The sequence below is a fragment of the Mustelus asterias genome, chromosome 25 (assembly GCF_964213995.1).
Source record: "Mustelus asterias chromosome 25, sMusAst1.hap1.1, whole genome shotgun sequence".
Taxonomy (NCBI): Eukaryota; Metazoa; Chordata; class Chondrichthyes; order Carcharhiniformes; family Triakidae; genus Mustelus; species Mustelus asterias.
The window spans coordinates 5,129,731-5,156,883 of NC_135825.1; the positions used below are offsets into that span (position 1 = coordinate 5,129,731).

Genomic DNA, 27,153 nt, shown 5'->3' on the forward strand with positions numbered 1-27,153 from the left:
TGGGAGGAAATGGCCAGAAGCGGAACTAATAAGTGTTCTGCAATGCAGTACAGAGAGGGGAAACGCAACAGCAGGCCAGGGAGGGAATCCAAATGTTGCAGAGGGAAGCTTAGCCGTTTTACAAATCTTTAAAATATTTCTCCAGGCTCTGGATTCTAAGTCAGTTTAAGATGGTTTACCCTCTCTCTCTCTCTCTCTCTCTCTCTCGGGTGTCTCTTGAGAGAAATACCAAAAAGTACTTATGCAAAGTATTTTTGTGGTTGATTAGAAAATAAAACTTGGTATTTTCTACTACAAGTGATAAAATGTCACCAGAATTTGCAATTAGTATTTCTGTAACAGTGAAGTCAAACAAAAGTAGATGTGGGTTCCCAACTTAATCAATTGGTGCAAGTCATCTACTGGTCTGACATCCTACTTTGATTAAAGGATCTTTCACCTGCACATCAGTAAATAGCCAACAAAGTACTTTTACTTTTCCCCCACAGTTTACTGATCTTAAATTGCAACTTTTAATGAAAGACAACTGATTTTCAGTCCCAGATGGGAAATGGCTGCCTTAGAGCACTGCACTGGAAACCTCAGTCATAAATGACACTTCAGATTCAATAATAAACACACACAATTATGTTTCTATATTTGTTTGTGTGGGACTTGACAATTGCATGGTGTTGCATTGTGAATGGTATCATGCTGCCACTTCGAGTTTCAGCAAAAGACTAAGCATAAAGTGAATATATTTTAGTGAACCAAAAACAATCCCTTTCGGTGATTAATTGAAATCATTAAGTAGTTTAGGGTCGAACAATGGAATCGCAAATTTACACTGCTGAGGCCCAGTACCCCATTGTGTCATCTCTGGCTGACCAGGAGGCAGCTGACCTAATCCCAGTTTGGGCTGTTGACCTGTAGCCTTGAAGTTTACTGCACTTCAAATGCATGTCCAGGTTCAAGAGGGTCTTGGAGGTGTGCTTTTTAAAGAGGGAAGTCATCAATGGAGGCTGCTGGTCCTGCCAAGCAGCGCTGAACTAGTGAATCGTAGTTGGGAGTTTAGGAGTTGAGTTAAAATGGAGTGGAGGACATAGAAAATGGAGCTTGATGATTTTGATTTATTATTGTCACATGTATTGGGATATAGTGAAAAGTATTGTTTCTTGCATGCTATACCGACAAAACACAGCGTTTGTAGAATACATTGGAGAGAAGGAAAGAGGATGCAGAATATAGTGTTACAGTCATAGCTAGGGAAAGATCACTAATGTATGGTATGCCCATTCAAAGGTCTGGCAGTAGGGAAGAAGGTGCTCTTGAGTCATTTGGTATGTGATCTGACTTTTCCATCATTTTCCCAATGGAAATGTGTCTGTGGTGCGTGGGGTCCTTGATTATGCTGGGAGCTTTTCCAAAGTATAGGTGAAGTCAATGGATGGGAGGCTGGTTTGCATGGTGGACTGGGCTATGTTCACAACCCTTTATAGTTTATTGCGGACTTGGTCAGAGCAGGAGCCACTGAGCTGTGATGCATCTAGAAAGGATGCTTTCTATGGTGCATCTGTAAAAGTTGGTGAGAGTTGTAGTGGATTTGCTGAATTTCCTCAACATTCTGAGAAAGTACAGACATTGGTGGGCTTTCTGAAATTTAACATCAGCGTGGAGGGGCCAGGACAGGTGGTTGATGATCTGGACACCAAGAAACTTGGAGCTGTTGACCATTTCTGCTTCTATCACCGTTGATTGTAGACCGGGGCATGTCCTCAACTACGTTTCCTGAAGTTGTTGTTTATCTCCTTCATTTTGTTGACGTTAAGGGAGAGATTATCGTCGCATCATTTCACCAGATTCTCTGTTTTTCCTGTACTCTGTCTTGCCATTGTTTGAGATCCTCAAACTACGCTGGTGTCATCAGCAAACTTAAAAATGAAATTGGAGTGGAATTTGGCCCCACAGTCATGGATGTATAAGGAGTATATTAAGGGGCTGAAGAAATAGCCTTGAGGTACCAGCATAGAGGTGGTGTTGTTGTCTATCCTTACTGATTGCAATCTGTGGGTTAGGAAGTCTAGGATCCAGTCAGAAGGAGGAGCTGAGCCCTAGGCCACGGAATTTGGACATGAGTTTTGTTGGGATAATGATGTTGAAGTCTGAACTGTAATCGATAAATAGGTTGCGAGATAGATGGAGGATGTCAGCAGGAGGCTGATGCAACCAATCAAATGGTTGGAATTTCCAAATTGGCTTGTTGGTCTTGAGGATTGAAGAAGTTGAAAAGCTGGAGGGACTGATAGAGAACTTGAGGATTATCCTTGCTTGTACAGGGAAGAAATGGTGTTATTGAAGATTCTTTCAATGGATCAGATTTGTTCCTCTGTTCACTAGAATGAAAATAATTTTTACAATGTCTTTTTCAATGTGTTCGAATTTCAGTGGACACTTGCTTATAGGGTAACCTGGCTCACTTGCACATTTGAAATTCTAATTGTGAGAATTTGTACAACCAGGGGTGCTCTCATCATTGTGCTCTGTGTCATGTCCTATGTCAGGCATCTCTGGAAAACCCATGTTGCAGGATTGAAATAACCATCCCTTATGGGTTGAGGCAGATTATTCAACTCGGTCCTTGGAGACAATTTTGATGGTTTCATGCACATTTAAACAGATACATTCTACAAACGTAGAATTTGTACCAAGAACCAGATATTTACAAACCTGCTGGATTACAAACAAATCAATTTGTGAGCCATTAGTTAATGTGTAATTCCAAAGTTTTGAGGTTTTGGTAGCCAAATTGCCATTGCTAAAGGGGATATAATATAATGGATCATAATGTAAGTACTACCTTGTTAACAGTATTCTGCACTTGCTCTGGCATCACTTTTCAACTTTCACTGATGGCAAGGGCTTGCTCTTTTCAAGGATGAACGCACAGGTCTCAGATTCGTGCATGAGTAAACCAGCATGAAAAATGAGTTTGCCTCAAGTGTGAGCTGGTACTGATCAGTGTATTGAGACGGTCAGTAAATTATGATGTGATGAAGCCTCTATTTATAAAGGCAGGAGGATGTGATTGAGACGTGACCTACTTTAATTGCTTTGATATGTAACATAGCTCACTATCACTATCTTTACTATACTGATTTTAAAAGTCCCCTTGGTGGTATTATTGGGATTTCACTGCAGTATAATGGGCATGTCAGATGTCTTTGCAATTTTTATTTGACAAAAGCAGCTATAGATTTTTATTCTTCCAGTTGAATTATCTAGAGTATTTTTGAGTTGCATGGTGCTAGGGATTACAAGTCTGTCTCTGATAGTGGGAGAATTTTGAGTTTGAGTGTTGCATGAATGATGTTCAAGCAGGATTGTGAAGCTCTGAGGCCATTTGGTTCTTTTTGGAAGATCTGTGCCATTAAACCCACTCCTCTATCCTTTTCCCCACAGCCCTGCATATATTTCCATCTCAAATATTTATCCCCATTCCCTTTTGAAAGTTACTGTTGCATCTAATTCCACATCTTTTTTTGGGCGGTGTATTCCAGGCTATAACAACTCGCTGCATTTTTAAAAAAAAAATCCCCTTCCAGTATTTCCTGTAGTAGATTACCAATATGCTCAGTAAATCTAATAGACCTGGAAGCATATTGATGTGGCGTCAAGACTATTTGATTATTTTTAAGCGGCGGGTTATGTTCTTTTCAGAGCAGACTTGAGTGCAAAACCGGTTTTTTCAGAGTTTTATGTTCTGTTGCCACTGGTGACTATGGCTGCCAGCTATTGATGTGGGCTGCGTAAGATGGAACAGGAAGAGTGTTTCTAACAGGACACAAGATCAGGGTGCGGTCAGGTGACAGGAAAGAGATTTTACTGCGAGATGTACTTGCACCAGTATAGCACTGCTATATATAAGCAAATGCTGTCAGAGTTGTGGTGAACTCTGAATGTTCTTTCCATTCTTTCATTTCCCAAGTTCAAATTATGGGTTAATGTTTGTTCCATGGATGTATTAGTTCCTTGGATTTGTTGGTATTTATACATGAATACTATGTGGGGTATATGTGAGATGTTGTTGATTTGATAGTGTTGCATGTAATTGTGTGATCTGCATTAAGGGTATGTTACATAAGAGTCCTATAGCTGTTGGCTTGAACTGTCCCTGTAAGACTAGAATATTTGGGTGCATGCTGTTCTCTTTGACATTGCCGCATTGTTAATGTTGGAAAACTCTGCTTCAGTTTTGAAGAGCCACAAAGGAAAATCTCCATAGTTGGGAGTGGTGATGTCAGTCGCTGTCGGCATGTTTTTCTTCCTCTGTGTGGGGTTTGTTAAAGATATGGAAAGAGAAACTTTTTTTTTCTGGGTTTTGTAGATTGTGGTGAACAGATTATATTTAAAAACCTGGCTTGCTTTTTGCCAAGTGCTTGTCTGGAGACTTAAATTGAAAGTAATCTTCTCTCCCTCTTAATTTTCGTATGCAGCAGTTTAATTCACCAGTGATGGTGGAAAATGCAGATGATTGCTAAGTTCTACACAAAATGCATGCTTTATGGATAGTGTCTTGCTGTTCCTAAATGGGGTGTACTTTTATCTTGCAGATAGTGACGCTGTTCAACAACGTCACAGGATGCGCGAATACAAACTGGTTGTCCTCGGTTCAGGAGGTGTGGGGAAGTCTGCGCTGGTAAGTACCAATAGAAGCACTAACAGTAGGTCAGTTGTCCTATTTATAGTTTTACTCCAGTGCATATATATGGGAGGATTGGGAAAGTTGCAACTTTTCCGGTGTTCAGATTGAGTTGGTATGAACTGAACTGTAGTGATTTTGTTCAGCAGCTTAGAATCATTAACCTGCGGCCTTAACCTGAGGTTCCCAACCCATGTCTTTGATATAATCGAGACCAACCTACTTCAGCCCCCATAAGAACACAATCTTCCCCTGCCTTGCCCCATCTGTGTGCTGAAATCCCCATCCATGTCTTTATCTGTTCCCACTTTTGACATTTTCAACTTAATCATCCAAAATTCTGCTGTCTATCCCTAACTTGGATGCAGTCCTGTTCGCTCCTATCCCCACTGTGCGAGCATCTGTTCCAGCAGTGCATTTCTACCATTTTTATTATTTTAAATACCAGCCTAGCCCCTCGTCTCCACATCTGTAATCCTCCTGCATCTCTACGTTCATCTGAGATCTTCGCACTCTTCAATTTTGGCCTTATCGTACAGCCCCATTTTCATTGGATAATTGCCAGATGTGGTTTCATTTGCTTAGTCCAAGTTCTAGAACACCTTTCTAAAACATCTGCTTTTCTATCCCTCTCTCTCTCTCCCTTAAAATCTATCTCTTTGACCGAGAGTTTGTTACCTTTCCTAATATCATCTTGTGTGACTTGATAAGTTTTTTGTTAATTTTCCTGTGAAGAGTCTTGGGGTGCTTTATTGTGTTAAATGCACATTGTGAAAATTTTGTATCGATTGGCTGTCCATTATACAGTGCACTTGATAGAGTTGCAATGCAGCCAATAGAAGTGAATATAAGAGCAGTTGATTGGAGATGCCACCAGCCAATATAAATTTCTGCCCTGTAGTACCTTGATCTAGGTGTACAGATATGAACATAGGGCATAGGAGCAAGAGTATCATCAGCCGTGATTGAAAGGCAGAGCAGACTCGATGGGCCAAATGGCCTAATTCTGCTCCTATGTCTTATGGTCTTGTAGGCCATTCAGCTCTTTGAGCCTGCTCCACCATTCAATAAGGTCATGGCTGATCAGGTTGTGATCTCAGCTGCACCGCCACAGCCGCCACCACTCCATAACCCTTGAACCCCTTGTTTATCAAAAATCTGCCTTGCTGACCCTAGCCTTCACTGCTTAGAGAATGAAAATTCTATAACAACCCTTTGAGAGAAAAAAAAATCATCTTCAGTCTTAAATAGGAGGCCTCTTATTCTTAAACTGTCCCCTAGTACTAGTCCTTCCCACAAATGGCAATATCTAAGTCTGTCTCAGTGGCTGCTGTAACTGTCTTAATTGTGTCTCAGCTGGACAGATACATTCTCTAGGCAATACACAAACCAGTGCTTCCAGACCCACAGCAATGTGGTTGACTCTTAAATGGCCTAGCAAGTCACTTGGTTGTATCTAATTGCCACAAAGGAAAACAAAAGGGGTGAAACTGGGTGGGCTGCCTGGCATTGACCTAGACACTGGAAATGATGGCCACCTTAGCCTTGTTGACTCTGCAAAGTCCTCCATCTGCGAGCTTGTGCCAAAATTGGGAGAGCTGGTCTGTGACCAGTGGTGTTCCGCAGGGCTCTGTACTGGGACCTCTGCTATTTGTGATGTATATAAATGATTTGGAAGAAGGTGTAACTGGTGTAATCAGCAAGTTTGCGGATGACACGAAGGTGGCTGGACTTGCGGATAGCGAAGAGCATTGTCGGGCAATACAGCAGGATATAAATAGGCTGGAAAATTGGGCGGAGAGGTGGCAGATGGAGTTTAATCCGGATAAATGCGAAGTGATGCATTTTGGAAGAAATAATGTAGGGAGGAGTTATACAATAAATGGCAGAGTCATCAGGAGTATAGAAACACAGAGGGACCTAGGTGTGCAAGTCCACAAATCCTTGAAGGTGGCAACACAGGTGAAGAAGGTGGTGAAGGCGGCATATGGTATGCTTGCCTTTATAGGACGGGGTATAGAGTATAAAAGCTGGAGTCTGATGATGCAGCTGTATAGAACGCTGGTTAGGCCACATTTGGAGTACTGCGTCCAGTTCTGGTCGCCGCATTACCAGAAGGACGTGGAGGCGTTAGAGTGCAGAGAAGGTTTACCAGGATGTTGCCTGGTATGGAGGGTCTTAGCTATGAGGAGAGATTGGGTAGACTGGGGTTGTTCTCCTTGGAAAGACGGAGAATGAGGGGAGATCTAATAGAGGTGTACAAGATTATGAAGGGTATAGATAGGGTGAACAGTGGGAAGCTTTTTCCCAGGTCGGAGGTGACAATCACAAGGGGTCACGGGCTCAAGCTGAGAGGGGCGAAGTATAACTCAGATATCAGAGGGACGTTTTTTACACAGAGGGTGGTGGGGGCCTGGAATGCGCTGCCAAGTAGGGTGGTGGAGGCAGGCACGCTGACATTGTTTAAGACTTACCTGGATAGTCACATGAGCAGCCTGGGAATGGAGGGATACAAACGATTGGTCTAGTTGGACCAAGGAGCGGCACAGGCTTGGAGGGCCGAAGGGCCTGTTTCCTGTGCTGTACTGTTCTTTGTTCTTAGCTGTCACTCAGACACAGCAGCCAGCTCAATTGAAGCTCTTGCCACAAACACCACTAATGAACAATGGCAGCAGTGTGTACCGTCTATAAGATGCACTTCAGGAAAGTATCATGGCTCCTTAGGCAGCACATTCAGATCCCACAACTGCTACCATCTAGAAGGATGAGGGCAGCAGATACCTGGGCACATGCCACCTGGAAGCTCCCCTCCAATCATTCTGACCTAGAAATATATCACCATTCCTTCACCTGCTATATTAAGGTCCTGGAATTTCCTGCCTAACAGCACTGTGGATGTACTTGCACTCTTGGACTGCAGCAATTCAAGGCAGTGGCTCACCACCTTCTGAAGGGCAACTAGGGATGGACAATAAGTGCTGGCCTAGCCAGTGATGTCCACATCCCATTAATAAATAAAACTTGGAAGTACTACTGTAGCTACTTGAAATTCGACTTGACATTGAATCTGCACATGTACCTGTTAAGTGGGCATCAAAGCCTTGTTCTTCAATTGAAGCCACCAAAACAGATTGGCCATTTCTCTCATTGCTGTTTGTGGACTTTTCTCTGTAAATTGACTGCTGCTGTTTCCTTAAGTGACTGACCTACATTAAGGTTCATCCATTGGGTGTAAAGTGCTTTTCATTATTCTGAGGATATGAAATGCCCTGTAAATGTGAATTCTTGAAGTATTATTACTTGCTGGACCAATAAGCAGAAAACCTTAAAAGAATAAGCCATTAAATTAAACTGCATTTGAGGTATGACGGTGTGACTTGCAATGATATTAATCATTTAGTCTTGCACCTTATAACCCTTGCTCTGAAACAAGTTTCATTAAGTTGAATCAACAGATAATGTGATTTGATAAAGCATGTCCCTGAATCTTCCAAATTGAACGCAGTTTTTCATCAGTAATTGAAATAAAGCCAAGAGCATTGCCTCTCGCTGTTTAAATTTCAATATTTTCCCCCAGTGAATAGTTTTTCCTTTAGATACTTTCCTAACAGCATAAAGTCCATAATCAGTTTGATACGTTATTGGATTTCTTGATGGTTTTTTTTGTCCACAAATTGTCAGCCCCCCCCAGCTATGCCAGGGATTATACCCTTTTGTGCATTGACTGTATTTTAATTAGAAATATATCTGTATAATGAGTAACAGTAACATCAACTTTTTTTCCTCTAAATTGTGAATTAATTACATTAGGAAATTCTCTACTTTTCTGTCTAGTTGGTTTTTGTCTGCTGGTTATGGTTCCTGATTTAATGAAGTGGTAGCCATGTTGAGCGCAAGCAGCTTTAATGTTTTCCCCCTTTCGCTCTGTTGTAAGCCTTGCAGTACCCAGCAAACCATCCCATTTCTTTGCTTCAGTGTTCACATTTCATGGCCTGTTTTCACTTATTCCCTAAGGATGCCTGACATTTCTCACTTCACTCTGATGTCCTTGGTGTATGCAGTCCATTGAGGGTGGGTGATTGACCGATTGCAACCTGTCAATTGCTTCGTTGTAATTTCTCAATTGTCCCTGGTCTTGGCCTCAAAATTCCACATCTGCATCGGAAACAGAGCTTTTGCCATCCTTGGTACACTGACTTTCCTTGGTCAGGTTGATGCTTTCCTGGCTCTTAGGACATTGCTTGTCTTATTATCCACATTGTTTTCTTTCTTTGAATTACTTGGCAGTCTGGATACTATGTTTTATTACTTTGTTTTCTAACTGTATGATCTAGTCTAAGCACCCTTAGTTATCTATCTTCAGTCCCTCCCAAATTTGTGAATCGCTATTATGCTCTTACCCCTTCTCCACTTTATGGCTGATGTGGGGTTGCTGTTTTACAGTTTCTCTCCATAATCTCCTCGAATATCCTTTTGATTGTTGGGCGACACGGGTGCAGAACCAGCTGTGCAATCCAAATAGGAAAACATCTAGTTTGGTTTGTTCAGAATTTTAATGAACTACATAATCTCTAAGTATCATTTGTCAGAACCCTTCTGACTAAGTGGAAATTTCCTGGGGCAGCCCAGTTATGATTTGCCCCTGATCCATCCCCATAACCTGTCATATACCCTGGGTGTTTCAAACAAAACTGAGAATGGTGCTGTTGCAGCCTGGGCTGCTGAGAGCGTCTGTGCAGTGGATGTCAGTTGTGTTTCGTTCTGTACGTGCTGAATCAACAGCTGGTCGGGTATCCGGTGTAAACATCAACATTTGTAACTTCAAAGGTGTGATTCACGCCTGCTTGCAGATCAACTTGATTTGCCTAACAGTTGCTCAGTGCCTGATGTGCCTTGCTTTGCTATTCAGTGCATTCTAGTGTGTAACTATCTGAAGCATCCAATTGCTCGGATTCCATTCAATTTTACATTAGTTGGCAGCTGTACTCCAAATATTGTGACTAGTTAGTTTATCTCTAGTGCTGCTGCTGGTGAAATGGAAGCGAGCTAAATGAAATATTCCTATATTCAGTGCCTAACAATTTAATCAAACTATGGGCCACCTGTCAGTTTTATTTCTTTGACATATGGTCAGCTTTTTAAGTGTACTTAGCCTTGTTGGCTTCTGAAACATCTTTCCAGATCCTGTGAACAAACAACACCCTTCCTATTTATTTTTTTGCAAATTCATTTTACGCTATATACTGAGGTCTTCATATTGAAGCAGTCTGACATCTAAAGCAGCATACCCTTGTAGGTCTGTGTTCTGTTTGTTTCAGTGAAGCTTAGATTTGGTGTGCTGGTCTTGTCACTCGTGCAGGGCATACAAAAATTTTACTGGTGCAAAAAATATAGGGCAACTTGACAGTGACCTAGAAAAGAGCAACAGAGCAGCATTTGCAGTATAGGAGCTATTCAACCCACCATGTCTGTGCCAGCTCTCATTCAGCTAGTTCCACTCCCCCCTGGTTTGCAAATATTGTCTTCAGTTTATCCAGTTCTGTCAAACCATGGTTGAATCTGTTTCCACTACACTCTTAAGACTGCATGTTTAAAAAAAATTATAAGGGTTTTCCTTACTAATTTATATTTCACTGTAGTTAGCACTGCTGCCTCACAGCGCCAGGGACCTGGGTTCGATTCCCGGCTTGGGTCAATGCCTGTGTGGAGTTTGCATGTTCTCCCCGTGTTTGCGTGAGTTTCCTCCCGGGTGCTCCAGTTTCTTCCCACAGTCCAAAGATGTGTGGGTTAGGTGTGTTGGCCATGTTAAATTGACCCTTAGTGTTAGGGGGTCTAGCTAGGGTAAATGCATGGGATTATGGGGATAGGGCCTGGGTGGGATTGTGATCGGTGCAGACTCAATGGGCCGAATGGCCGCCTTCTGCACTGTGGGGATTCTATGATTCTTATGTCAAGTTGATTTGCCCATTCACCTTCAATTGACCATTCCATTAATGGGAACAATTTGTCCCTATCCAGTCTGTTTAAACCCCTCCGTGATTTTGAACACCTCTAATCAATTCTCTGCTCAACTTTCTTTTTAGGAGAACAAACCCGGTTTCTATCCACTAACTGAAGTCCCTCACCCTCCCCGGCACCATGCTTGTGCATCTTTTCTACACTCTTGCTAATGCCATCTCATCTTTCCTATAGTGCAGTTCCTAGAATTGAGTAGCTATTCTCGTTGGGCTTGTAAAGCTTCACTGTAACTTTTGGCTTTATTTATAAAGCCCCTATGTCTTTTGAATCAATTTTTCAATCTGCCCTACCACCTCAAACGATTTGTGCGCATTTACCTCCAGATCTCTGTTCCTGTATCCCTTAAGAATTGAGCCCTTGTTTATATAGCTTCTCGTCCTTCCTATCAACATAGGTTAAATTTCACCAGTTGCATGTCTACTGCTTCCTCCAGACTGTCCATGTCGTCTTGAAAGCTAGAACTATCCTCCTAGCAGTTCACAATACTTAAGTTTTGTACCCTGAAAATTATGCCCTGTACACCCAAGTTTAGGGCATATACATATGTCAGTAAACGCAGTGGTCCTAGTACTGACCCCTGGGAACCGTACTGTAGATCTTCAGTTCAGAAAGGAAACGTTCAACAGTGCTTTTTCCTGCTACTTGCTGCCACTTTCCTTTTTTATTTCATGTGCTTCAACTTTGGACACAAAACAATACAGCTCCTGGATAGCCTGCCACTTAACCACCAAGATTAAATTGATTCAATATCCACCATGCTCTCTGAAACACAGAACGGCTCATGTTAAAGAAGAATTCATTTGTATTGAATTATTAATCAATTCAAACTTCATATAAAACATAAAGCAGATGCTCCAGTTCTCTCATTCAAATCAATCTCCTGATCATTAACCTGCAAAGGTTAACTACTTTTGTCTCTCCACAGCTGCTAGCCTTTTTTAATTTTAAACTTTCTCATAGTTGAGAATCACCCATTTTAGGTGTCCTTGGCGAGAATTGTGTGTAGTTGCAACCCATCTTCATTTTTATTTATTCATGGAGGTTGGTGTCGCCAATTGGGCCAGCATTTATTGCCCATCCCAATTGAACTGAGTGGCTTGAAAGACCATTTCAATCTCCACCATATTGCTGTGGATCTGGCGTCGTGTGTAGGCCAGACCAAGAGAATGGCATTAGCGAACCAGATGAAGTTTTGTTTTGTTTTACAGCAATCTACAATGATTTCATGGTGGTCATTAGACCTTTAATTTCAGATTATTGTTTTTTTTAAAATTTTCACCCTCAGCCATGGTGAGATTCAAACCTGGGTCCCCAGGGCATTCCCCTGCAACTGTACAAGGTACTGGTGAGGCCGCAACTAGAGTACTGTGTGCAATTTTGGTCCCCTTATTTGCGGAAGGATATATTGGCCTTGGAGGGAGTACAGAAAAGGTTCACCAGGTTGATATCGGAGATGAGGGGGTTAGCTTATGAGGAGAGATTGAGTAGACTGGGCCTGTACTCGTTGGAGTTTAGAAGGCTGAGGGGAGATCTTATAGAGACATATAAGATAATGAAGGGGCGAGACAGGGTAGAGGCAGAAAGATTCTTTCCACTTAGAAAGGAAACAAGAACTAGAGGACACAGCCTCAAAATAAGGGGGAGTCAGTTTAGAACAGAGTTGAGGAGGAACTCCTTCTCTCGGAGGGTAGTGAATCTCTGGAATTCTCTGCCCATTGAAGCAGTGGAGGCTACCTCGTTAAATATGTTTAAGTCACAGGTAGATTTCTGAACAATAAGGCAATTGAGGGTAATGGGGAGTGGGCGGGTAAGTGGAACTAAACCACTATCAGATCAGCCATGATCTTATTGAATGGCGGGGCAGGCTCGAGGGGCTAGATGGCCTACTCCTGCTCCTATTTCTTATGTTGTTATGCCCTGTGCCTCTGGATTGCCAATCCAGTGACAGTACCACTATGCTGCCACCACCTTACATTTGTAATTATTGGTTTAGATTTCCTGACAGCTAACCCATCAGCATTATAGTTAGGGAACTCAGGCCAACGTGTTTAATCTGTCAGATTACCCTTTACGGCCTATTGAGACTTCCCTACAGCCATTATTCATTTTAAGGATTTCACCCATACCTGGCAAATGTCATCTTTGTTTTGAGCAAAATCGATATTTAGTTATTGGTGATGTTCACTAATCAGGTATTTCTTTTGATACTGAACCAGTGCTCTTTTGTATAGTGCAATGTATAAATAAACCTTGGTTGTAATTTACAGACCTCTATAATGAGCATCTACACAAACAGCGCCTGAAAGCTGCATAAAGTTTTAATCTTGTTCTAGCAGCTATTTCTATGACTTTTAATTTTTAGAACTATGTGGCAGTGATTATAATGTCCTATTTTTCATCTGTGGTGCTCAATAAGCAAGATGCCTCATTTGCCTCTGAAGCAGAATGTGTGCAAGTGCATGTTATTTTGTACTCTGAGCCTGGCGGCTTAAACATTTTCAGTCTTGTACGTTTTCTTCCCATTTTTGACCTCTTGGAGGACGCTGCGTTGAATCATAGAATAGTGCTGAAGGAAGCTATTCAACTCATTGAGTCTGTGCCTTCCCTTTGAAGAGCAATCCAGTTAGTTCCCCCGCCCCAATATCCATCTAATCTTTTCTCCTTGGCATTCATTCCAATTCCCTTTTAAAGGTTATTATTGAATCTGGTTCCACCACCTTATTAAGCAGAGTATTCCAAATCCCAAACACTCTGTCAATCATAGATCAGTGCCCTTTTGGTTATCAACCCTCCAACAACTGAAAGCAATTTATCTTAATTTACTGTATCCAAAGCCTTCATAATTTTAAACATCTGTATCAAATCTCTAAGGAGAACAATTCCAACTTTTGTACCCTACCCACATAATTGTAATCCTCCATCCGTGGAACCTCTCGCGAATCTCTTCCATACCATCTCCAAAGTTTTCATGTCCTCCCTAAAGAGTAGTGTCCACAACACAAGGTATGCACAAACTAGAGTTGTACGGTTTTTAAGTGCTCATTTACTGATCTATTTTGTTTTTCCCTCTTTCAGACTGTACAGTTTGTCCAGGGAATATTTGTTGAAAAGTATGACCCAACAATAGAAGACTCCTACAGAAAGGTGAGACATGATGAGCGTGGTTGGGGGGCCTGGGGGAGAGAGAAGGCATATGTGTACATGACCTTTCTGCGTAGACAAACTCATTGCGCCATCTCAGGTGGCTACAGCTCCATTTTAATGTGACCAATGCATAAAAAGATGCAGGCTATTGGACCTCTTGAGTTTCTGCCATTCAATCAGGTATGGCTCATCTTCTGACCTTGACTCCATTTTACTGCCCCGTCTTTCGATTCCCTGTGGAATCCAAAAGCCTATTAACCACAGTTTTCACAATGCACGATGGCTGATCCACAGGGTTCTGGAATGGAGAATTCTCAAGGTTCACAACCCTTTGGAAAGGTTTCTCATCTTTAGGTTATTCACTTTGATGTGAAGCATAAGAAAAGAGAAACTGTAAGCTTTGAGCATAATGATTGGGAGGGCAGCCTTTATCTTATACTATTACAACTGAAACATCATGCAGATACGAGTATTGAGTTCACCTTCCCAATGACTTGTGTATCAAACACTTTTATTGCCTATACCTGAATTTCTAATTGGCCACATGAGTAACATACTGGACAACTCCGGTCTAAGCCACTGAACATGTGGAAAGTGAAGCTTTTGAACTTGTGGATAGTGCTAATCTTTATGCTATTTTTAAGGAGCTAACTGCAGTTTTGTGCAAATGTTTTGCAGATTGTGATTGAGGCAAAGTGACATGAATCATCACTTAGAGCATTCTAACAGAATTGTGGATGAATGCACTTGCTATTTATCCGTCTGTTTAAAATTTAAATTGTAAGGAATCTAGTTTCATTCTGTAGTCATTTGGTTTAAAAAGTCAGTCCTCTCTAGTCTGCTTATAGCCTGTTGCCTAAAAAATTCACAAGGGTGATGGTGGAACCAAGGGGTTATGATTATCTGGGAAGACAGAATGGGCTAGGGTCTTTTCTCTAGGAAAAAAGGTTTGGAGAGAGATGATATAAATACCTCTAAGGTAATTAAAGGGTTTGATAGGGTAAATCTGGAGAAAGTATTTCCATTTGTGGGGCTGTTTAAAACTAGAGCCATAAAAATGAGATGATCACTAATAAATCCAATAAAATATTCAGGATGAACTTCATTACCCAAATGTGCTCTAAAAGGATTAATTAAGGCAAATAGCATAGATAAATTCAAAGGAAGCTGGTTAAGCACATGAGGCAGAAAGAAATAGAAGAAATTTCTACATTGATCAGACTGGATAAAAGGGTGGGGAAAACACTTGTGAAATAAACATGTAGGTTTGCGATATAAATGTAGGTATGGACCCATTAGGCCCAAGGGTTATTTTTGTGCTGCAGACTCTGCAACCCAAACCAGGCAGGGCAACACGATTGTGTTAGCTCTCTAACATAACACCATCATTGATGAACCATTACCACAAGATCTGTAGTCGTCCAAGCTGAAAGTTCACCATGACCACCTTGAAGCAAGCAACACTGTGCAGTAGATGTGACATTGTTGGGAGTTGCCCAAAAGCTGACCGGGTATTTTATATACTCCCGTGTTCCGATAGAATTCTTAGCTCAGTGCCACTTCGAAAGAAAAACCTGGCATTGGGGCTGGGATTCTGTGCACCTGGCTTCAGATAACCCAACAAGCTAATCACCTGATCCCGACCAGGTAAGTAACGTGAAGTCAGTTAGTGTTTTATGCTGGTAAGCTATCTGGATTCTGCACAGAACAGCAATGTCCATATGAGCACTGTATGATGGAGGTGGGTACTTGAAGCTTAGGGATAAAATATTTTATAAATTTGTGTCAAACTTCTCTGGGCCTAGGTTGTTAATGATGGTAGTGTGTGTTTGAACTCCTTATTGGGCCAGTGGGAGCACTGGAATCATTAAATCCTAAGCGTTTAGACGTGGTTTCTGGACATTTGGGTGGCACAGTGGTTAGCACTGTTGGTTCACAGCGCCAGGGGCCTGGGTTCGATTTCTGGCTTGGGTCACTGTCTGTGTGGAGTTTGCACATTCTCTCCGTGTCTGCATGGGTTTCCTCCCACAGTCCAAAGAAGTGCGGGTTAGGTGGATTGGTCGTGCTAAATTCCCCCTTAGTGTCAGGGGGATTAGTTAGGGTAAATGCATGGGGTTATGGGGATAGGGCCCAGGTGGGATTGTGGTTGGTGCAAACTCAATGGGCTGAATGGCCTCCTCCTGCACTATAGAATTCTATTTGACAGCCAAGCAATGCAAAAACACACCTTTTTTAGAAATTAAAAATTTGCTTTCCTAAATCATGAATAGATTAAATCCTAGAAGATCAGCAAAATTCTTAATATTGAATCTTGATTTTTCTTTTGTTCCCTTCATGCTCCTTGACTCCATTTCTCCATTACTATCCATCTGCAGTAAGCGCCCATTTAAACCTACTGACTTGCGTTACTAACGGGGAACCCTGGAACTAAGCCGGGCAGTATCTGTCAAGAGAGTTAACGTTTCAGGTGGTTGATCTTTCTTCAGAATTGGAATGGTTACAGATGTAACCGGTTTAAGAAAGTATAATATGACCCGAGTATTTCCTTGATTTTCTGTTTTTATTTCTGCATCTGCAATATTTTGCTTGTGTTGGACTTCCATTGTTGAGGGATCAGTTTGATAACCTCTTAATATTGCACTGTGGCAGTGTGGTCTCCTGATCTCCATGCTGCAAAAATGCTAAGTCACCCCAAATTAGCTGTTTAGGTCACAATTGTTTCTAGTGTCCATACTTTATCAGCTTAGCTTGAGAAAAGTGAATGTGAAAGTATGTTGCATTCTAAAATACAGTGCCCATAAATTAGATTGTATTCAGTGCAGTTTCTGTTTGCCAAACAGTCTTGTGTAACCAGTTACCATATCTCTGAAGAAGAGTCATACAAACTCAAAATGTTAACTCCATTTTCTCCTTCCATATGTGCTGCCAGACCTGCTGAGTTCCAGCATTTTCTGTTTTTGTACCACAGCTACATATTACACTCTCCATTTTCAAACAAAACAGCTTGTGACCGAAAGGAGGTGGTCATTTAGCCCTTCAAGTCTGTTCCTCCATTCAGTTAGACATTTCCTTCATTACCTGACTTTTGTTCTATGGTTCCAGACTTGGATTTAGGACACGATATTGACAAGTTTTATACAATTTGAAAACTTCATACAGTAGCAGCTACTGGTAGTTATAGACTTCAGAATGGTGAAATAGCCAGAAGTGTGGCTGATGGCATTTTGATTTGGAGAAATATATAAATGATGAACTTTAGAAGGACTAATGGAAAGACTATATATGGGATGGCTTTAGATTGTAAGTGAGCTTAGTGTTCTCACGCACACACCTTTAAAAGCGGCAAAGCAAGTGGATAAGGTGATTTGGCAAAGAAAATAGGTATGTAAATGGAGGAATAGAATGTAAAAGCAAAGGGATCATACAATAACTTTTTAAATCCCTGGTTAGGCCTCCAATGAAGTACTGTAGACCATTCTGGGCAGCACACTTCATGAAAGATCTAAAGGTTTGGAAAGGATACTGAAGGAATTTCAAAGAAGTTTGGAGTGATGACGAACTTCAGTTATGAGAAGAGGTGGATACGGTTTCAGACTGCTTTCCTTAGAACAGAGAAAATTAAGAGGTGGCGGAAGAGGTTTTTCAAAACAATGAGAGGTTTTGATCTAGCAGATAGAGGAAAATGATTTCCTCCGGTGAGTGAGTAACTTGGTGGACTAGATTCAAAAGCATTGGCCAAAGATCTGGAGGGGAGATGAGGTGACATTTTATCACTCACAGGATCTGGAATGTTTTACTTGAAAATATGGCGGAAACTAATGCCATACATTTTAAAGGGATGTTGGCCAATTACTTGGATATGAGGAACTTGCTCACACCCTTGTTCATTAGTCATAGCTCTCTTTAATGTGACCACTCTTTCAAAACACCAACATGGGTGTGATGAGCAAATGGCCTACTTTTTCTGCTGTAGGATTCTCTGAATATCTATCGATTGCAATTTGGAAATTTTCAGTCGACCCCCCCCCCCCCCACCCTCTGTCTACCCCAGTCTGTGACCCCTCTCTGCTCCCTATCTTCTGGACCCCTCCTCTGATTTCTAGCTTATAACACCGCCCGCCCCCCCCCCCACCTCTGTCCCTGCCTATGACTCCCCCCTCCCCCAGACCCTGGGACTCTCTTTGCTGCATTTGCTCCTCTTGCCCAATCCTCCTCCTCTTACCCCCATCGCTTTCTGTTGTGAAGTAGCTCCTTTTAAGGAGCTTTCTAGTTAGGCAGGCCCATGATACTATGACTTCTGACCCATAAGATCAACAGCAGCTCAGCCTGTGAGCTGGGATTGCCCCTGTTATGAGGTAAGGTGGTGTAGGTTACAGTCGCAGCATATCACTACTGTATGAATATAGATTTGTTTGTTTGTCTAATTGAAAGGTAGTTTGATTTGAATTCAGTATAATTGCTGTCATGTTGCGTTTTGCTGGATCAGTGCACAGTCAGGGGCAGCGAGGCTTGAGCAGTACAGATTTGAAAATAAATTTAAATATATCTATGGTGTCATTTGTAATGAACAAGTGGGAGTGCAGAAAATCGCAATCAACAATCTACTTGATTGAAAGACTTGACCTACAGGTTTTCAGTCTCGCTGTTCTCACTTAATAAAATCATATGCCATTTACAATGCCTAAACAGGCCATTTGGCCCAGTGGGGGTGTGTTGTTGCTTATGCTCTGCTCAAGCTTCCTCCCACCCATCTTGTAACCCTAACAGCATTGCCTTCCAATTGTTTCCCAATCATGTACTTGACTAGCCCCTCCATAAATGCATTGCAGGGTGCAATACCATACAGTCATGTAGGCATTGGGGGTGGGGGGGGGGGATGTTGCCAGGGTGTCCCATGTCCTGTTTAAATGAACAAGGAAAACCATCTTCCTCAGTTGTTGCTTTTGGGGTCTTGTGAACATAGGTGGGAATCCTGTGCCCACCATTTAACTTGATCGCTTGGTAGTGATCTCCAACAACAAGGAACCACCAATGGGAACCTTTTTTATCCTATATGAAACACATCATCCGACTGTGTGGATTGGCCATGCTAAGTTGCCCCATAGTGTCCAAATTTCCGTAGGTTAGATGGATTAGCCATGGGAAATGTGTGGGGTTACAGGGATAGGGAGGGGGCCTGGGTAAGATGCTCTCCGAGTTGGTGCAGACTTGATGGGCCGAATAGCCTCTTCTACACTGTAGGGATTATATGCTTCTGTGAACTGCCCCATTTTTCTTGATTTGATTGTTGACCTGATTTTAGTACCTCTTCCTCACCTTTAGTGAGTGTGGGATCACCACTGTGACCCAAGGCCCCTCAAAATCTGATGTCTGCAATAGTATGAAGTATCACGTATGCAAACAACCAGAAGGCCATCAGTGCCTTTTGCTATTGTATTCCAGCTCAAGTTGGTGCTTCCTGAAGTGGCACGTGCCAGCAGAACAGAAGTTGGTTTTAACCCTGCTAAGTTTAAAACTGAAATGTAGCAGGAATGGTGCTTATCCTAAGGGCTGTTAGCTCTGGTATACTAGATTCAAAAGTTTGATGCTATATAATTTTGAGAAGTTAATACCAACTTCCTTTTTTTTAAAAATGAAACTTTTTCAGTTGAAACTGCAGAGAAGGAAATCCGACATATTGGACTGTTCAAACTTCCCATTTTATGTTGTCATCTGGCAGACTTTAGGATTGGCGCATTACTTTCATTTCTGATTTGCTATGCAGAAGTGAAAATGGTTTGCATAAATTTTGATAAAACCAATAACAGATGTAATCAGCTGACACTGAACTCCGAAGTAAAATGTCTTAGTGTGGTATCTGGAAATTGTTGTAACTATGGATAATCATTCCAATGCAATATTGTTACCATGTTACAGTATTTATACAGTCTGTGAAATCTCTATGCTATTTTGATTGTATAATGTATAAAAATTCAGAGTTAACTTAGGCACTTCTGCACAAGAACAAGCACAGTGGCGCAGTGGTTAGCACTGCTGCCTCACAGCTCCAGGGACCTGGGTTCCATTCCCGGTTGGGTGACTGTGGATTTCCTCCCACACACCAAAGATGTGTGGGTTAGGTTGATTGGCAGTGTTAAATTGCCTGTAGTGTCCTGGGATGTGTGGGTTAGTGGGGTAAATGTGGGTTTGTGGGGATAGGGCCTGGGGTGGGATTGTTGTCGGTGTGGACTTGATGGGCCGAATGGCCTCCTTTTGCACTGTAGGGTTTCTGGTTTTTTTAATGACAATATTAAGCTTCTCTAACTAATTTAGTTTTAGTTGGCAATTTCATTTAGATCACAGAAAAAGTCCATTGCAGTAGTGGGTACTCTTCCAAAGGTTATACATTTCTGACCATGCATATTTAACATGACTGAAATATTTGAAACCGGGACCAGATACCCATGGCAATTGCTCCATTTTCCCCGGTGCCAAAATGTTTCATCTTGAGCACAAAATTTCACAAGATCTTTCCGAAATCAACATTCAGTGTTCCAAGGAAAAAACTAAACTGTAACATGACTCACCTGATGAAGGAGCAGCGCTCCGAAAGCTTGTGATTCCAAATAAACCTGTTGGACTTCAACCTGGTGTGGTGAGATTTCTTACTGTGCCCACCCCAGTCTAACACACCAGCATCTCCAAATCAAAACTGTAACATGACACTAATGGTACCAGACTTAATGCCTGTCCTTGTGCAAACGAGTGTAGGAATTGCTCGATGAGACCAAGACCCAGATTCATCTTGATTTGTTAGCCAAATACAAAAGTGACTTATGACACAGGTAAGCCCACGAACAACATAAATGGCCGGATTTAGCTTTGGTTGAATATCCAAATATTTTAAAATGCTTGCAAAACGAGAATTTTAATTTGGTTTCATTGTGAATGAAGAATCACTAAGCATACTTCATGGGTCTTAAATCTGAGAGTTTGAGGATTTGCGTGTACTGTTTGCTGCTGCCCAGTTAGCAGCATAAACCCATGGTTCATTAACTTAGTTGAGCATTTCTACTTGCACGCAATGGCTCCATCACAAGGTAGAGAAGTAAGTGTCGGAGGAAAGAGTAATTTTTAAAAAAAGGTTCATAATTGAGAAAACAATCCAGCCAGTCAAGTGGAGAAAGGTATTTCCAATCCAAATAAAAATGACCTGATCGAGGACCTTAAAAGAAGGGTGTGATGAACTGATACAATCTATTTTGTTTTGCTCTAGCGAGGGCATCATAGAACCCAAATGGGCCAAATGCGCGCAATTGGGACTAGCTTAGGGGTTTAAAAAAAAAAGGCGGCATGGACAAGTTGGGCCGAAGGGCCTGTTTCAATGCTGTAAACCTCTATGACTCTACAACAAGGGGATGACATCTTCAAATTAGAGGGGCTGTTCAGATTGAAATCAGGAGGCACTTTTTCCACGCAGGATGGTGAAGATCTGGAATCCACTTTCACCAAAAAGGCTAGATGCTGCAGGTAAGTTGAAGGTTGATCAACAAATGTTTGGCAAGAATATTTAAGGAATTTAAGAATCAAAGGCAGATAAATGGAGTTGAGACACTCGTCAGCCACAAACTGACAGAACAGTTGCAAGAATGGTTTGTTCCTGTTTTTCTACCATGGGTGCTAATAAGAGTCTGTTATTAGGGATTTGGCTATGAATACATAACACTGAAGTATTTAAATGTGGACAGGTTTGGTTAAGATGTGTTCTGTCTTTTTGTCCTTTGCAGCAAGTTGAAGTAGACTGCCAACAGTGTATGCTTGAAATCCTCGACACAGCAGGAACAGTAAGAAATACTTTATTACATAAAAGAAATGCCATTTTTATTGCATTGCTTTTAAAGAATTGCATAGTCCGAAAACAATTTTCATAAATTGGTCAATGTGACAACCTTGGCATGACATCCCTCCACACCTCTCCCAAATCAAGCAGCTTATTAAATGACAGCAGAAATGGTTATGAAGGCAAAAAGTGCTCCAAAATATGATCCAGCCTGTTAAATGATCCAGCAGAATCTCCTTCAGTTCTCTTCTTGTAGAGGTCTAACTCCTCCAAGATATCCCTGTGAATATCTGGTTAAAACCTTGATCAGATAACTGTCCCTTCAGCTGTGATTAACTTTTATTTGTAAGATGTAGGTTAAAAATGAAAGCAATGACGAGCAGGAGTGGAAAAATCCTTCAGGGACCTTCATGAACCAATTGAGTTCATGAAATAATCCAGTGATTGGGCCGCATAATGGCACAGTGGTTAGCACTACTGCCTCACAGCACCAAGGACCTCAGTGCGATTCCCGGCTTGGGTCACTGTGCGGAGTCCGCATGTTACCCCCGTGTCTACGTGGGTATCCTCTGCTAGCTCCAGTTTCCACCCACAATTGGACAGACGTGCTGGTTATGGCCATGCTAAATTCTCCCTCAGTGTACCCGAACAGGTGGCAACAAGGGGATTTTCACTGCAACTTCATTGCAGTGTTAATGTAAGCCTACTTGTGACACTAATAAATAAACTTAAACTCATGATGCTGTCCTCAAATCACCAAAGGTATTGAATTCCATTTCATAACTTGTCATGGTGGCAAACTCATAACACATGAGAGATTTGTTCCAAACCAAAAATGCTGTCGTATCATACCTGAGCTCCCCAATTGAAAGCATTGTTCTTGCCTGGTGAGGAGTCACTATCTCACTGGCATCTCAAACACCTTGCTGTCAGGCTCAGTAACATATAGCTAGTCATTTGGCATACTAGTACAGTATGTCTATCATTACGCTGAGGCTGAGAGAGTTAAAATAAATCTAGGCATTTTTGCCAACTTGAGAGCCTGTAGAAAGACTGGGTTTGCAAAAGGCTGAGACCAGGTGAAGCTTTGTAGCCAGTTAGTTGAATATTGTCTATTGGAGTCCTGCAGTGCCTGAATGCAGCTACACAAATTATTGCCTAACTTGCAAACAATGAGAGACTGCTTCTACGCAGTTTTCTGGCATCTATTAATTATGCAGAATACACCCTGTATGGTTAATTTCCATGTGTTATAGCTGATATTCTGACATGCTGCAATTTAATGAAACACCCGAGCATGCCTCCCTTGTCCTGTTATTAACTTGTGATAAATCTAGTCACTTTAGCCTCTTCCACTGTCAAAATACCTTCGTAGTGATCACTGAAACCGCCACTAAAACCCCCCACTGGAGTTCAGAATACCCTTGTACTCCCGTTCTGTAGGAATAATGCAGTCTTTACTTCTCTGAAGTACAGTTACAATTCTGAAATTTATTTTATTGGTTTAAATCCAAAATATACTATTCGGTGACAGTTTTCCTAAGCCTTGGGAATTTTCTTTAGGGAATTTTCTTTAAAATTCTCAACTTCGGGTGTTGAAAGAGTTATTTGTTCCTACAAAGGGCAGAATCACCTTATCTACATAATGGAATGACAATGGTGGATAATCAAGTGACCGGTGTTTGGGCTGCAGCTGATTGTCAATGAAGGCCAAAATCCAAACTATGTCTAGCAGGCCAGCAAGTGCCATGACCAGCCTGCCTTGTTCCAGAAAATTCTATAGTGCATTTTATATTTGGTTTTGTGTAGCTCATGTATGACATTTTTTGTTTGAACCTGAAGTTGCAGCATAGCAATTGAATGATGCAACCTGTCCTGACTTCTGATCTGGTTTATGGATGATGCTGAACATGTTGCTCAAGTTATCAGAATGCTGCAATTTGCTGATGCTTCACAAAACATGTGCCCAACACTGGGTGTCCAGAAGAGCTCTGGTGCTCCCTCTGGTGTTATGCCAGGCAGTACAGCATTCCAACTTGAGATTTATTTTCATAACTCTTGATTTCTTCAAATTTTCTTAGTTCACATATCAAAAGTACCTGCTCTTATCGAACGGTGTTCCACTTAGAAACTGCATTGCAGCAACTCGCCAAGGTTCCTTCAGCAACACTTTCTCAACTCATGACTTCTGCCACCAAGAAGGACCATGGGAGCACCACCACCTGCAAGTTCCCCTCCAAGTCACACCAGTCTGATTTACAAAAATATTGCAGTTTTGTCACTGACTTAAGATGCTGACATTCCCTCCTTAACTGCCCTCTGTAACTGAATCATGTCAGCTGTTACAGTTCAAAAAGCTGGTTTGCTACTGCATTCTTGTGGAGTTTGGGGATGGGTAATAGATGCTGTCCTTGCCAGTCACACCCACAGCCCTGAACGAATCCTGGTTTTACATTTTCTTTGGTATCAGATCCTCTTGCACAATTCTCATTAAATTCACAAAACTGCTTATTAACATGACAAAGTGGTCATGTTTCTCAATGTTACAAAGAAGTTGATATAGCTCTTTGATTTGAAGCTATTAGATGTCGGTTTAATACCTGCTGCTCAGAAACCCTTGTAGCCCACCCTGGCATAAATCAGCTGAGCTGTTTTAGTTTGGGTGGTACTGTCACTTAACACACACCTAGATTTCCATTCAGTTAAAACATTAGTATAAAGCTTAAAATGTGAGTTTTTAAATATTTTTTTCCTGTACCATAAATCATTCCTAGCTGCACGTGGGTAATCCTTTACTGCGTTCCTTTAAGTGACTGAAAGAAGGGTGATGGAAGAAGTGTTGAAAAGACATGCTTGTTGGTATGGCTGAGACTTCACTGAGGAAGGACCAAGGCTGCGAACGTGTGCTGTGAAAAGTTTGATTTGCTCAGCTAGCTTGTAACTCTGGACTAAAGCAGTCATGGTTACAGCCAAGATTCCCTTCAGCGTTGTGCCATCCATAGAGTTGTGTTTTTCTCGAGTCATGGAGACATCCTTTGGCTCAGTGGTAGCAATCCTGGCTGTGAGCAGGGTGTCGTCCCCCCCCCACAGATGCCTGGGAACACCCCCACCTCGTGTCCCTCACCATCCCGAAAATATATTGCTGTTCCTTCACTATCGCAGTCTCAAAATCCTGGAATTCCCTCCCTCACAGCACTGTGGGTGTACCTACACCGCAGGGACGGCAACAGTTTAAGAAGGCAGTTCACCCCCACCACCTTCATAGAAATCATAGAAACCCTACAGTACAGAAAGAGGCCATTCGGCCCATCGAGTCTGCACCGACCACAATCCCACCCAGGCCCTACCCCCATATCCCTACATATTTACCCACTAATCCCTCTAACCTACACATCTCAGGACACTAAGGGCAATTTTTTAGCATGGCCAATCACCCTAACCCGCACATCTTTGGACTGTGGGAGGAAACCGGAGGAAACCCACGCAGACACGAGGAGAATGTGCAAACTCCACACAGACAGTGACCCAAGCCGGGAATCGAACCCAGGTCCCTGGAGCTGTGAAGCAGCAGTGCTAACCCACTGTGCTACCGTCACCTTCTCGAGGGTTACTAGGGATGGGAAATAAATGCTGGTCTAGCCAGCGACGCCCACATCCCATAATAAATTTTGAGCACTGGCAAGTTCAGTGGGATATTCTCATCTTCCCTCACTTTTTGTATGGTTTGTGGAAACCCATGAAATGTGCTCACTATGGAACCAATACTCTTTATAAAGGTGGTTGCAGCCAGTGTGAAGACACAGCAGCAACAACTGAAACCACAGGGACGACAAATTACACTGCAAATGTTCACCATCCTTTTGACTCCTTCATGGATGGTGCTGTGTTCCAAGTGTGGTCTCTGCAACTTATCAAACATGAACTCTATCCCTCTTGTCCATTGCAGGAGCAATTCACGGCAATGCGAGATCTGTACATGAAGAACGGCCAGGGGTTTGCACTAGTATATTCTATAACCGCACAGTCAACGTTTAATGACTTACAGGACCTGAGAGAACAGATCCTACGAGTCAAGGACACTGAAGATGTAAGTAAACTTGATTTAATTTCGACCCTTGGGTGCAGTAGAATTTCGGGGCAAACTAAATAGAATTGTATTATTTGAATTTCTTGATTTTTTTTTCCCCCCCCCAATATTTAAAAAAATTAATCTTCCAAGCTTATTTCCAATCAAATTTTATTCATGATTATTTACACATTTTAAAAATTGAAAAGCAGAAGCTAACTGGAAATGTAGGCTGTTGATTTTAATATGTAGAGAAACTAAAGTACATTGACACAACTGTTACAGCACAGGAGGTTGCCATTTAGCCTGTCATGTCTGTACTGGCTCTCCAAACGAATAATTCACCTAATGCCAATCTCCCAGTTCCCCCCCCCCCGTAATCCTGCATATAAACTTAATTCCCTTTTGTCTTGGTTGAACTTCTACCGCACTCAGTGCATTCCAGACCTGACTGTTTGCTGTGTAAAAATGCTTCCTCATTGCCCTTTTGCTTCTTTGCCAATTAATTTAAATTTGTGCCCTCTCATTCTCTATCTTTTCATGAGTGGGAACAGTTTCTCCCTATCTACCCCGGCCAGACTCCTTTCTGAATACTTGTATCAAATCTCCTCGTGGCCTTCTCTTCTCCAATGAAAGCTGTCCCAACTTCTCCACCAATCTTCATAACTGAAGTGATGACGAAGCTCGGACCTCTCATGGTCCTGAGCGCTCTGTCAGAAAGTGTGGGAACAGTGTGCCCAGGCCACCCAGATCACTTCTCCGAGCTGAAGTGGTCTGCAAGCATCAGTCTCCTTGGTTCATGTGTGACTGACCATTGCTGGTGAAACTCCACCCCAACGGAAGTTTCTGCCTTAAGGGGAAGAGGTCACTCAAATTGCAGCCGGTTTTTTAGACTCAAACCATGATTCTGAGCAATTTCCTTGGCTGTTGTACTGTATCGTTCCATTCTCGACCTATAGGCCTTCGTAGTTTTCTTATGAGATAAAGTGCTTTATTCGCAATTACAACTGGCCCTCAGAGCTTTGCTCAAAATTTTGACACTTAAATAAGCTGAGGAGGGATAATTAAAATGTCTAATATGAGTTTTGTGATTGCACTATTTTTAAGTGTAGGAGTTTCTCTGAAACCAGTTCTCATTCACTGTTACATATTATCTCTCTTCAAGGTCTTTTTCTCACTAAATGTCAGTACATGCTGTTCACACAAGAGCTTGTAACTTTGTACTTTTTGGTGTGTTGCAGACAAATAGATAGCCTTTTGCCTGCCTTTGTTACAACATTTCTAATTTAACCATAATCTATCAGAACTACTTGATAAATGGATGTAAATAGTCAAAGCATTGGAACCTGTTAATATGTAGGGTTAAAGTTGTGGGGGGGGGGGGGGGGGGATCCAGAATTTCTGCTGTATCCCACCAGAATAAAATAT

General features: G+C 41.9%; 1 protein-coding gene across 5 annotated transcripts in view; it reads left to right on the top strand.

Moving 5' to 3' along the window:
• rap1aa (RAP1A, member of RAS oncogene family a) overlaps positions 1–27,153 on the top strand; it is a 117,791-nt gene that overhangs the window by 59,835 nt on the left and 30,803 nt on the right. For all 5 annotated transcript variants that reach the window (XM_078242003.1, XM_078242004.1, XM_078242005.1 and 2 more), the window contains exons 2-5: positions 4,590–4,675; positions 13,772–13,840; positions 21,607–21,663; positions 25,606–25,746. In XM_078242003.1, the coding sequence (XP_078098129.1) occupies positions 4,619–4,675; positions 13,772–13,840; positions 21,607–21,663; positions 25,606–25,746 (324 nt within the window). In that variant the 5' untranslated portion in view covers positions 4,590–4,618. The remainder of the gene's footprint in view (positions 1–4,589; positions 4,676–13,771; positions 13,841–21,606; positions 21,664–25,605; positions 25,747–27,153) is intronic.